The 13,726-nt window shown below is 43.9% G+C and overlaps 1 protein-coding gene across 1 annotated transcript; it reads left to right on the top strand.

Moving 5' to 3' along the window:
- Window positions 1-5,501: 5,501 nt before the first annotated feature.
- LOC147892069 (pentatricopeptide repeat-containing protein At3g02330, mitochondrial-like) lies at window positions 5,502-8,465 on the top strand. The gene has a single exon (XM_087387842.1). The coding sequence runs from the start codon at window positions 5,764-5,766 to the stop codon at window positions 8,212-8,214; it is 2,451 nt and encodes an 816-aa protein (XP_087243968.1). The 5' UTR covers window positions 5,502-5,763; the 3' UTR covers window positions 8,215-8,465.
- Window positions 8,466-13,726: the final 5,261 nt, after the last annotated feature.

Raw genomic sequence — 13,726 nt, 5'->3', positions numbered from 1 at the left:
TGGCTGTGTATGATCTTCTTTGCTTCTGGATCCCAGAGACGATAGCCCATCTCTCCACTTTCACCATAACCCAAAAAGATGCATTTCCTAGACTTAGGATCTAGCTTCTTTCGAAGCTCTTTTGGCACATGTGCATATGCCTCACACCCAAATATATGCAAATGAGAGTAAGAGGGCTTCTTGCCACTCCATGCCTCTTCAGGAATACCACCATCCAAACTCTTACTAGGTGATCTATTGATCACATGCACTGCAGTCTTCATTGCCTCATCCCAAAAACCACCAGAAAGACTTGCATTGGAAAGCATGCATTGCAACCTTTCTTGAATGGTACGGTTCATCTTTTCTGCAACTGGATTTTGCTCTGGAGTATGAGGGGATGTGAGCTCCCTCTTAATCCCACGTGTATCACAGAAATGCTAAAAGTCATGAAAGAGATACTCTCCACCATTGTCAGTCCGTAGGCATTTAAGCGTTCTACCTGATTGATTCTCAACCAAGGCCAACCATTTCTGAAATACCTGGAACACATCACTCTTCCGAGCTATAGCATAAGCCCACACTTTCCTAGTTGCATCATCAATGAATGTCACATAGTATTCAGCCCCGCCTAATGATCGTGTAGGCATGGGACCACATACGTTTGAATGCACCAAATCAAGCTTTTCAAACTCTTTCTTTCCCCTTCTTTTATGGGCTGATTTAGTCTGCTTCCCATAGAGAAAGTGGTCACAAAATTCAAAATCAGAGAAACTCAAATGCGGTACATAACCCAAATAGCATAAGAGTTTCATTCCATTCTGGCTCATGTGCCCCAACCTGCAATGCCACAAATAAGTGCTTGGCTGCTCGGTTATTGCAACAACATGTTCAAATACCCCCGATACATGTAAGGGATACAAAGTCCCACACTTGGCACCCCTAGCCAAAAGCATAGAGCCCTTCTGAATTTTCCAACTCTAAAAGCCAAAAGTGGTGTGAAAACCAGCATCATCTAGCTGACCCAGTGAAATAAGACTCTTAGTCAACTTAGGCACATGTCTCACATGTTTCAAAATAAATGCAGACCCATTTGCAAAAGAAAACTTTATGTCACCTACTCCCACTATGTCACATGCATAGTCATTTCCAAGATGCACACATCCTGTCTTTCCACTGTCATAAGTGGAGAACCATTCCCTATGGGGAGTAACATGGAATGAAGCACTAGAATCCAAAATCCAATCCTGGGAATATGCATCATCTGAAGTGGTAAGCAACTTTGCAGATAAACTAGACATGAAGAGTACGTCATTGTCACTATCATGTGTGACTACATTAATCTCCTCGATCTTCACTTTTCCTTTGTCCTCCCTTGGACTCTCTTCCTTTTGATTTGCACCCCAATTGGCATTCTTTTTCTTATCCTTTTGCTCTCTTTTCAGCTTGTAGCAATCCTTTTTCATATGGCCCTTCTTGCCACAGTGGTAACACTCAATGTTCTGTGCCCTGGATTTGCTACGAGACTTCCCTCTTTCTTGGGACTTCCCCCTGAACTGTGATCTGCCCCTTTGCACATTTAAGGCTGCATCTTGCTTGTTGCCGTCCATAGACTTCCGTCTAATCTCCTCGGCCAACAAGCTACCCACAACATCATCAAATTTCAGTACTTCACCAGGTGGAGAGTTACTAACAGCTGTACGAAAGGTATCCCATGAGGATGGCAATGAACATAAGAGAAATATTGCCTTAGTCTTCGCATCAAAATTCATCTTCTGAGCCTGAAGCTGGCTGAAAATAATATTGAATTCATTCAAGTGAGAAGCAATGGAGACCCCTTCCTTCATCTACAGCTCAAACAACCTCATGAGGTAAACTTTATGAGAGGCAGTTTCCTTTTCATAAGTGGCTCACTGTTTCTTCCACAAATCTTCCGTAGTCTGCTCATTTACTACTGTGAAATAAACTGACTCTGCAAGATGAAGTCTAATAGTAGATTTTGCTAATGCATCCAACTCATTCCAATCATCCTCAGACATATTTGCACGCTTAGCTTCAATCCCTGCCAAGCGTTTAATCTACTTCGTTTGAATAAGCACATCCCTTATTTGTTCTTTCCTTAAAGAAAAGTTTGTCCCATCAAACTTTTGAATGCTAAAAAACTCCTTTTTAGACATGGAAGAGGATGCCATGATGCAAATGAAGCAAAAATCCCAAATGCTAGTGCCTACAAGAGAGAATCACACCAAATACCAGGTGCACACAAATGTGTATGCCACAATAGAGTGAAATATCACCAAAACTCATGTCTCAAAGCATCTGACTCATGTGCATATACTATGCATCCGTATGAGCAAATATGGCCCAAAAGAAAATGCCATTGCAATGGCAATCCAAAATGCCAATAAGTGCCAAATGACTCAAGCATAAACACCGTCCACTGGCATATGCATTAATAATATCTCATCCAAGAGAGCATAGCACTATCAGTGCATCACCTGCAATGTGTCAAAGATGTCCCTCAGCATAAAATAGCATCCATGTGCAAAGCGTCCATAAAAATAGCATCCCACAAGGCAATTTGGGCCTATCAGTGCATCTAATAAGGGCCGCAATGCATCCAAATGGCCTATAAATCATCCACTGCAACCCAATGCACACCACGAATGAGCGCACAATGCTCAAACTAAAACCAGAGTGATCTGCATAAGGTATGCTCAAGAAATCATAGTCCCACGGTAATGACCGCTACTGAAAATAGAACCTGAGATGCCTCAAAACATGGGCGCCATTGCATAATCGGACTCAGCAAGAAAATCTGCAAATATCTCTCTTCTGCCAGAACTCCAAAATCCTAACCGATGAGCGAGAAATGGGAGTCAACACTTATCCACTGCCATGTGGCATAAATCTAAGGTTTCAAAACCTTAGAATGAAAAATGCATAATAGAGAGACGAAATTGAATACACAGAGATCTATAACTCTGAAAATCCTCCACCGAATTGCATAAGAACTGACAGGTAGGGGTTTTTGGGCGTCCGAAACGCAATGGGATAGACGGTTTTGGAAACCGTGGTCTCAATCACTGGGTCCAACACACGGACTGAAAAATGTTTTTGGAAACAGAGCTGTTTGTAAACTCCACCGGAGTGCGAATGATGAGCAACATAGAAGTTTTATGATCTTCTGAGTCCACCAGAACTGACAGATCTGCAAATGGTTGCTCCAAACTTGAGTTCCAATACCCCGGCAGAAAAACGCAGAAACTGACATAGTGAGTCAGAAATCCAATGAAATGATCCCAGATTCAAAAATGAAGGTGTTTCCAAGCTCCTGAAGTGAAGTGGAGACCAAAAGCAAGCATTAGTTGCCTCTACAAGTCAATACGGAGTCTCTGTCATTGAATGGAACAGGGAAAAGCTCAAAAAATGACTTTTTCTTTGAAAACACTTAACTGGCTCTCAAAACCACTTCGCAAAACCAAAGTGACTTTTCCAAAGGTTCCTCCGAGGTCTCTACACACTCGGATGCAAGTAAAGTCACCCACAAAGCTTCCCACAGAGCTTCTCCTTCCTCCCATAGAGCTACTGAGCTTCAAGCATTCACGCAGCTGAGATCTAAGGGCTCTGATACCAGTTGAGAAGGCTCTCAATGGAAGCAAGAACGGAAGAGGGAGAGAGAGAAACAGAGAGCCACACAAGTTTTGGTGGGTGCAGAACACCCTAATCTTCTTTTTCATTCATTTATATATGTGTTTGAGTATTGTACAACCGGGGTAAAGGCACAGTGACCTTTAACCCCCACAGGAGCAAGGACCTTAAGTAAGCAAAGAATAATCATTGACATAAATTCTACCATAAGTGCATTGACATGAATCCTACCATAAGTGCACTGACATGATATCCACCACAAGTGCACAATCTCCTACCATTGGAATTGAGAAGAACTAGGATGCAAAGGATAGAGGCACATATGGGGCGTCTGAGAGATAGTTACATTTGCATAGAGCTACTCCTTGGTTTTTGTCCATCTTGGAAGGAGGGGATGTCAAGTATATGGCATCATAACATTCTATGAATTTGGGGCCACAAGCACAAGTGATTTGTTGATGGTCTTTTGTAGAGCTTGGGGGGTGTGGTGGTGGTTGATGTGGATTGGTGTGTTCTCTAGTTTGTATCCTCGGGCAGGTGAAAACTTAGGAATGTTTTATGTTTCATATTTGAACTTGTTCTAATGATTTTGGATGGGAGGGATGTAAATGATGTGTCAATGCTAATGTCGATGATTTTGTAGTGTAGGTCCCATGCTCACAGGGGCTAGAAATGTGTATGTGTGCAACAATTTCCCTTGTTATTTGGACCTAGTGCTGGATCTCAATGGTTCCCCTCTCAAGACCATGTGCACCGCTTGTTTGTGATGTCAAATGGGTGACCACATGCTTATTGCCCCCTTAGTTATATAAATAGAATCTGAGCAAGCATTCCACTAGTGAGTTATTAGAGGGGGGCTTCTCCCAATTGCATTATTAAAGGGAGCTTGTGAGCATTTGTGCACTCTTGTTGTTCAATGCAAATTGCATTTTGAAACAATTTTATTGGCCTCTTTACAAAATTCAAAACTTTTTTACCAGCTTCTTACAAAAAAATCGAAATGGTAAAGTGGCTTTGTTATCGCTCCAGATGAGCGAGCATGCGCACACACACATATAACCATCTATGCGGGTTACATCCGCCGTGGCCTAAGCAAGGGGCTTCTTGAGGGAATCAAACGTGGGTATCTAGCTTAAGTGTGCGAGCTCCCTACTCTGCAACCCATGTAAATAATCATTGCATTTGGATGACTTTTGATAAATCATCGTTACCCTATCGCGCCTAGTGAAAATCTCGTCTACCTCCATCTCTCAAATCCCGCTCTAAAAGAGCTACTCATCTTCCCTTAAGAGAACGAATTGAAACAAGAATTTTATTGGCAAGGAAGAGCTCCCCCGGCGCCTTCAGTGGTACGTAAAGGTCCGAGGTAAAATGGGGGAGGATGAAACTCCACTGTCTGATCGGGCCACTTTCACAGAAGGAAATGGCTCGTCCAATTAAGATGCAATGGCGCGACAAAACCGGCCAGTTCTCAGGGGGGACAGGAGCGTGATGATGATGATGATGATGATGATGATGTGGCAATACGAGGATGAAATGGGGAGACGATTCCAGGCACGCGAAGTGGAGATGACATGGCACCTTGGTGATTGATGTGGAAGAGGAAGGGGGTGAGTTCGGAGAGGCGCTCCATGTGGGGGAATGAACGGGGGGGGGGGGGGGGTAGTACTTGGGTGGTGAAAAAGTGCTAAAGAATGGGAAAGGTGAGCCCCTGGCCATTCCTGGGGGGAAAGGTGAGCGCATGGCCATTCCCGTTTACTATACCTCATATCTGAACTATCGTATCAACAGCTAGAGCAGGCTCAACCAGGTAAGAGCAGGAGAGATCTTAGCAGGAAGAGCAGGAGAGATCTTAGCAGCTAAGAGCAGAAGAGATCTTAGCAGCTAAGAGCAGAAGAGATCTTAGAGAGCTTTTACATTAGCCAGTAATGTAAGTAATGGACCTTCCTCTCTGCCTTTTCTGCGCTTCCCTTCCATCTCCTCAGTCTCCCTTGCGTCCAAGGTTTATCGTTGACATGCACAGAGACACCTTCAACTCCTTGGGATGCATCTCAGACAGCCCACCCCAACTCTGGGTCGTTTGGATCACACAGCCAGCGGCGCCTTCTAGCCTTGGATTAAGCAAAGCTGCCCATGGGCAAGACGCTTCTCAGATGTGGCCAAGGGGCTGCAAAGAAAGCCATGGTACTTCTTGTCAAAGATGGAAGACTTCTAACCCGAAACGAGGAGACTCTGCCGCTGGTTGAGCGGGTAAATTTCGATTCCTTGGCGTCACTCTTGAAGCGTTACGGTAAAGCGAAGGCCCTGTCTGACGGTAGAAGTGTGCACGATTATCTGAGCAGATACGGATACGATCGCAGTACATTTCTTGGAAACTGTCTCGTCCAAATGTATGGAGACTGTGGAAGCTTGGTAGATGTTCGAGCTGTGTTCGACAAAATAGCCAACCCCAACGTGTACACGTGGAATATTTTGATTAAGGCATATGGACAGAATGGGAGGGTGGATGATGCGAAGAGCGTCTTTGACAGAATACCCCTTCGTGATGTCATTTCTTGGAATGCCATGATTGTGGTATTTACACAAAATGGACAATACAAGGATGCATTGCATCTCTTTTGCCAGATGCAGGCTGGAGGGGTAAAACCGAATGATATCACCTTCGTCTGTGCTCTTGATGCATGTACGAGCCTGGCAGCCCTCAAAGAAGGACATGAAATTCATGCTGCCATTGTTGGTATTGGGTATGATCAAGATGTTATTGTGGGGACAGCGATTGTCAACATGTATGGTAAGTGCGGGAGTCTTGTCAATGCGAAGTGCATGTTTCATAGAATGTCTTATCGAAATGTTGTTTCCTGGAATTCCATGATTACAGCATTTGCCCAGAATGGGTATTGCAAGGAAGCTTTGGATCTCTTTCATCAGATGCAATTGCAAGCCATTGAGCCAACGAACATAACTTTTGTTTGTGCTATTGAAGCATGCACCAACCTTGAAGAGGGTCATTGGATTCATTCTGTCATTTTCGAGAGTGGATTTGAGCAGAATCTTGTGGTGGGAACAGCTCTTGTCAATTTTTATGCTAAGTGTGGGAGGTTGCTGGACGCTAAAACTGTGTTTGGTAGAATGTCTCATCGGAGTGTTGTTTCTTTGAATGCAATGATCTCAGCTTTTGCTCAGAATGAGCACTGTGAGGATGCATTGAATTTTTTTCATCAAATGTGTTCTGAAGGTATCAAGCCAAATAGCATCACCTTTGTCTGTACTCTTGATGCGTGCACCCAGCTGGCTGCCCTTGTAGAAGGGCAGGGCATCCATGTTGTCATTATTGGTAGTGGGGATGAGGAAGATGTCATGGTTGGAACTGCCCTTGTAAATATGTATGGCAAGTGTGGGAGTTTGGATGATGCAAGGTGTGTGTTTGGCAGAATACCCCAGCGAAATGGTTTCTGCTGGACTTCTATGATTGGTGCATATGCCCAGCATGGGCATGGTGAGGAGGCGTTACGTCTATTTTGCCAGATGCGTCTTGAATGTATCGAACCAGATAACATCACCTTTGGTTTGATAATTGATGTGTGTGCCACCTTGGCAGCACTTGACATCGGGAAGGAGATAGATATTGCTGTAGCTTTTAGTGAGTATGGGCAAGATGTGGTGTTGGGAAACGCTCTTGTAAATATGTATGGCAAGTGTGGAAGTATAAGCAGTGCACGCAACGTGTTTGAGAAGATACATCCTCGGAATATTGTCTCTTGGACCTCCATGATGGCAGCATGTAGTGAAAATGGGCATGGCAAGGAGGCTTTACATTTTTTCCACCAGATGCAGCTTGAAGGTGTTACACCGGACAGAGTAACCTTTGCATGTGCTCTTGATGCTTGTGCCAGCCTTGCAGCCCTTGAAGAGGGGCGAGTGATTGATGCTGCCATTATTGATAGTGTTCATGGCCAAGATGTCGTGCTGGGGACTGCCCTTGTCCATATGTATGGCAAATGTGGGAGTCTCCCTGACGTGATGAGAGTGTCTGACAGAATGCCTTATTGGGATGTTGTCTTTTGGACTGCCATGATTTCAGCATTTGCCCAAAATGGCTTTGACAAAGAGGCTCTGGCTCTCTTTGGTCAGATGCAGCTTGAAGGCTTCAAACCAAATGGCATCACTTTTTTAGGGGCTCTGACTGCATGTAGCCATACAGGATCGATTGATATTGGAATGCTTTTATTTTTTTCTATGCAAATAGATCATGGTCTTACATATACAGTTGACCATTACATGTGCATGGTTGACCTCCTTGGTCGTGCAGGACATTTGGAGGAAGCAGAGGGGTTGATAAGAAGGGTTTCAACCGAAAAATCTGCTGAAGCATGGCTTTCTTTGCTTAGTGCCTGCAGAATGCATGGTGATACAGAACGTGGAGAACGGGCTGCAAATCATTGTTTTGAGTTAGATATAAAACGTGATGCGCCCTATGTAATGCTGTCAAACATCTATGCCAGTGCTGGTAGGTGGGATGATGTATCAATGGTAAGAGAGGCTATGAAGTGGTGCAGGGAAGAGTCTCGGGTTCACTTGTGTTGAGATAGACAAGACAGTGCGTGAATTTGTTGCTGGAATTGCATCATATGCTCAGATTGAGCGGATAGTTGTAGAGCTGTACCACTTGACAAGGCACATATTGGCAGCACTGTGTGACAATGAGGAAGACCACATGGGGAAAGCTGAACCACTGATTTTTTGTCTTCACCTCATGAACAGCTATTACAAAATATTTGGATATATTCTAACAGCCATTTGCCATTAACTTTCTGACTATGCCCGCAAAAACTCATTGCCACTGTTTTAAGCATGGATAATGTTCTCGTAAGGATCATTGGTGAGTTTAGACAGGAGGTCTGAATTAGCATCATTCCAAAATGCATATTCACATTTTTTGTTAATTAGTGCCATCCACAAGGGGACATAAATATAAATGTTGAAGTTTTAGAGAGCTGAAAGCTAGAGCAGTAGAGCTCAAGCTTTCTTGATAGCAAACTTTTTTTCATATTCCAGGCAATTGATGAATCGTCAGAATCCAACCAAGAGCGTTTGTTTGTTGTAAACAAAGGTATGAAACTAAGTGATCGTAGCATGATAACATTCAAAGGATTCATTTGAGATTGCTTTATCTCATATGGCATAGAAAAGGGGCAGTGGTCTGAGATTGTCAAATGCCAGTGGAACCACCCCTTAAATATATATATATATCTGTGTGTGTGTGTGTGTGTGTGTGTGTGTGTGTGTGTGTGTGTGTGTGTGTGTGTGTGTGTGTGTGTGTGTGTGAGAGAGAGACCCATAGCTATTGCTCCAGAAAATACTCCCCCTCCAACTTATGCCCCGGGGTCTAAGGCAATGCCTACTAAACTGGGTGATGTGGCTCCCAAATCTGTCCCTTCCAAAGAAAATGTGGTTCAGGTTTCAGCTAAGCAAAAGGATAAGGGGAAGGGCAAAATTTCAGAATCTCATGCCTCTCCCTAGGGTGCCTGGTAGCAACCCAAAAAGGTATTCGCTCTCAAACCATGTCCACTACAATCTCGCCATTGGGATGCTTCAACTTCTACCCCTGGTCAGACCTCTTCCCCCGCTGACAGCCTTGCTTCTCAACTGTGGGTTGATGTGCTAAAAAGAGGCATCCCTGTATGTGACAATGATGAGGATCATAGAGCTAATGATCCAGGAGCTCAGGTGGATGTTGATGTCATGGCTGAGGCCTGACAGTTTATACTTTACTCTGCCTTTTGGTTTGACTGTACATGTCTTTTATGTCTACTTCAATTACTTGCATTACATACAATGTTCAGGGTCTTTGCAATGTCAATAAGTGGAGACTTTTCTGGCATTATGTACATAGAATGCATCCCGATGTGATCTCTTTACAGGAACACAACCAACACTTCTTGGCTGGCCAGCAAGGCCACTATGCTGGTTATGATATCTTTTATGCTGGTACAATGCACTTTTCGAGGGTTTGCATGCTGGTAAAACATGATATACAGCCCACGGTTGCCTACAACGACCCTCAGGGTCGATGGATGGTGATCAGGTGCACCTGGCAGGCTGCTCTCTATGAAATAGCATCTGTTTATGCCTCACAAACCTCTGCGACTAGAGCTCAAATGTGGGCCTCTCTCAAACAATATCCATGGCTATCCAATGCTTTTTTGTGTGGAGACTTTAACAACTCGCCTGCCACCCAAGACAATACCACTCATCGTTCTCACATGATCCCCACTGAGCTTCGACATTGGGAAGATATGCTCTCATCTCTGCATGCAGGAAGATCTATGGCTCTCAACAAGGGACACAGATATGGGTTATACATATCATCACAATGCCTTTACTCATTACTGGGCTCGACTTGACAGATGGTATTTGCTGCATGCTCAGCAGTATGCTGATTTTACATGTACATTATGGGTTGATCACTCCCTCTTGCTATCTGATCATTTACCAATATGCTTGACATTATCAATAGCATGCCTGACAGATGATATGCCTTTTTTTGGTCGTCGCCTGCTCCATGTTAATAGTGCTTATTTGCTTCATCAACAATTTCAGAACATGGTGAGAGTGGCTGTCCGTCCCCTCCTCTTACATGCTCAGGAGGATATGGATTTTGCTTGGATCAGTCTTGCTCATCGCTTACAGGCTGTTATTCAAGACTATGGACAGAGTTACATGGGAAACCTCAGGCTTAAGCTAAAATGGGCTCAATCTCACAAGCAGCAAATGGATGCAATCAGTTCTCATAGGCAGCTTACCTCTTCTGAACAGGATTCTTGTGCTTATGCGGTTCATATCATCCACCAAAATGATCTTCGCAAATTAAAGAAGTGGCAAATCCGAGCTCGCATGAAACCCCTTTTGGATAAGGGCTGCTCCTCCAAAGCCTTTTTTAGAAGTCTCCATGCGGATAGGCGAAAGGAGGATATTTGCAGGATCAAGAAAGATGATGGCACCTGGACCACTTCCAAATCAGAATTGGAATTGCAATGTTCTAGTCATTTCCAGCATCTCCTTTCTCTTCAGCCTGATCATTTGACACAAGTAAATGCAGCTAGGTCTCAATTTCTTATGCATGTTCAGCCCATATTATCTCGGAAACAGGCCCATGCATTGGAGCAGCCTTTTATGCTTAGTGAACTGGATGATGCCTTGAGTCATCTATGCAAAAGCAGCTCCCCTGGTTGGGATGGATTGACTGTTGAATTCTTCCGTGCATTTTGGGGTGATCTCAAGAACACTCTCCTTCTAATGATCAATCATGCTTGGGCAGAACAATCTCTTCCTTCATCCTGGAAACATGGCCTAGTAATTGATTCCCAAAAAAAGGTTGTGTGAGACGATGGCTGATTGGCGGCCTATATCTCTCATGCCTGTCATTTACAAACTCATTGCTAAAATGATTGTCCTCAGGGTTCACTTCCTTTTGCAAGCAGGACTTCATCCCAGGCAGTATGGGTTTGTCCCTAGAAGGCAGGTCACTGACAATATCTCCAATGCCTTGCTTGCGATTGAGTATGCCAAATATTCTAAACAAGATGTTCTCATTCTGCAAGTAGACATTGCGAAAGCTTTTGATACTGTCCATTGGGATTTCATCTCTCAAACTATGCATAAAATGGGATTTGGCCCTCGGCTCTCGTCCATATCATCTACTGGCTTTATTCTCACGCCACGGCACAGTGCTTGCTTGGTGGTGGGTTGTCAAGAACCTGGACTATGACTCGCTCGGTGAGACAGGGTTGCCCTCTTAGTTCCTTACTGTATGCCATTGCTACCCATCCGTTACTGTTGCATATGGACTATCTTGCAGATACAAGACAGCTTCATGGCTCGCAAATTCCAGGGGCACAGTCATTTCTTGCACAGGCATATGCTGATGATTCATACTTTATGCCCAGGAATTCTCAAAGTGACCTTTCTCACTTGATGCATACACTGAATGACTTTGGCATAGCTGCTGGGCTGCATATCAATTTTCAGAAATCAAAACTTCTAGCTTTGAAAGAAGCTGATTGGCATGCACTTCTCTGACCAGGCCACATTATCTCTTCCCATACTATTGTCAGGCATCTAGGATACCCCATTGGCTGGAATATTACTCCGCAACAACAGCTCAAATGGGTGCTTCAAAAGATCAACAAGAAGCTGGAATACTGGCATTTGTCCACTTGGCCTCTACATGTTCGACTTCGGATAGTACAGTCCATCATTATGGCATATGTGCAATTTTATTTGCCTCTTCTTCCTTGGTCTTTCAAGCATTTGGCTTCCTATATGTCCCAGGCTATGGAGATATTTTGGAAAAGCAAATCTTATAAAAAGGCTTTGCGACTACTACCTATGCAGTCTATTTGTTCACCCAAGACTCATGGGGGGCTGAATATTCTCAATCTCCAGGTTCATATGTTGGCAAGAAAGAGCACTATGATTGCTGATTTTTTTCAGCAAAAACAACCATGGGCTATTATGTTAGCAGCTATGTGTGGAAACATGGCCTCCCATGCATATGGGCATTGGATTACAGAGATCACTGGGAAGCAGTTATGTCTACCTTTCAGGAGAAACTTCCTGGTTGCCCTGTTTCTACTGCTTTTATTCATGATTGGAAGAGAATTCTCTCATATGCAAAATGGACAGGTGCTTCCTCTCATCATGGTAATTCTTTTCGATTGGAAAGCATCCATTGGAGCAAGGTGTTTGCATCGCCTCTCGCTTTACAGGCACCTATTAAAGCATACAATCTCATGAAATTGGGCATAAGATTTGTTGGTGATGTTGTGGATCAACAAGGTTGTATGCTTTCATTTCCACAAGCCTGCAGGACATTCTCCTTGGGTCTGCATCATAGGTCCATTTGGAGAATACTTTCAACTATGTTGCAGCCATTTGTTCCGGTTCCTCCACTGTTTGCACAGGACAGATTCATGGACTGGAATTTGACTTCCTTACCTCCTGCTACCCATACACTCTCAATGCACAATCTGACTTCCTCGAAGGTCTACAGATTTCTTCTTCCATAGCCATGGATTGACAAGCATGCTAACACTCTTTGGAATTTGGATAGGCCTTTATCTTGGTGGTAATCACGACTCATGAAAATCTGGAAAGCCAAATTGCCATTGAAACAGAGGCTTTTCTTTTGGAGATGTATAGTGGGAGCCTTTTCCATTGGGGTGAAATTGGCAGCACGCCGCATTGCTTCCCCTTTCTACCCCCGTTGCTTTCATCCCTGCGAGACAGTTCCTCACCTATTATGGTCTTGCCCACACTCTCGCACATTGATCACTCATGTCTCTCATTTGCTGCAGCTTCGGTTCCCTTCTATCAGATTTGGGAAACTTTTCTGGATGTTTGGATGCCTCTCATCTCAGATGTCTCCATTCCTCCTTTTCTTTCACTGGACTCGCTTTTGGGTATTATGGACCATTTGGACACAGAGACTACATTCTAGGATGGGTCAACAGTTTCCTCAGGCATATATTTTCTTCAAAATGTCCCTCAAGCAATCCTTACATGATAGTCTTGCTGCAAGGGACTTGGATGCTACTAGCCTTAAAGTGTTCTCTACTTGTTTTTGAGTTTTTCCCTTGGGCTCTCTTTTGGAGTCTAATGCTAGTGTGTGGGAGACTTCCCATCTTGTAAATTTATGAGGATATAAATACACTGGATTTTACCCCCAAAAAAAAATATGTGTGTGTGTGTGTGTGTGTGTGTGTGTGTGAGAGAGAGAGAGAGAGAGAGAGAGGCGTGGTTCGGTCAATGTCTAGCCTTTCGTAGTCCATCGGTGACAGACACTACTGCATCCTGGCGAACTTTGTCTCTCTTCATGGGTCTCATCACCTGATGGAGAAAATGAGCCTCTCCCAAGTGCCCTCTCACCTGGAGGTATCTCTGCCTCCTAGCATGTCTGCAGAAAACTCCAGGTTCTTAGTTGAGTTGACATCCAGCAAACAGCGAGTGAATTGATGCCAAAAGGGGTTTTTGTCATGGCAAAGGGAAGGTAGGAAACAATTGGTAAGAAGGGCCATGTAGTTATGAATCCATTTTT

The sequence above is a fragment of the Dipteris shenzhenensis genome, chromosome 17, assembly GCF_047967505.1.
Source record: "Dipteris shenzhenensis isolate YYH24624 ecotype China chromosome 17, Dip_SZ_1.0, whole genome shotgun sequence".
NCBI classification, from domain to species: domain Eukaryota; kingdom Viridiplantae; phylum Streptophyta; class Polypodiopsida; order Gleicheniales; family Dipteridaceae; genus Dipteris; species Dipteris shenzhenensis.
Note: the sequence above shows the minus strand (reverse complement) of the source record. Positions and strands in the feature narration are given on the sequence as shown.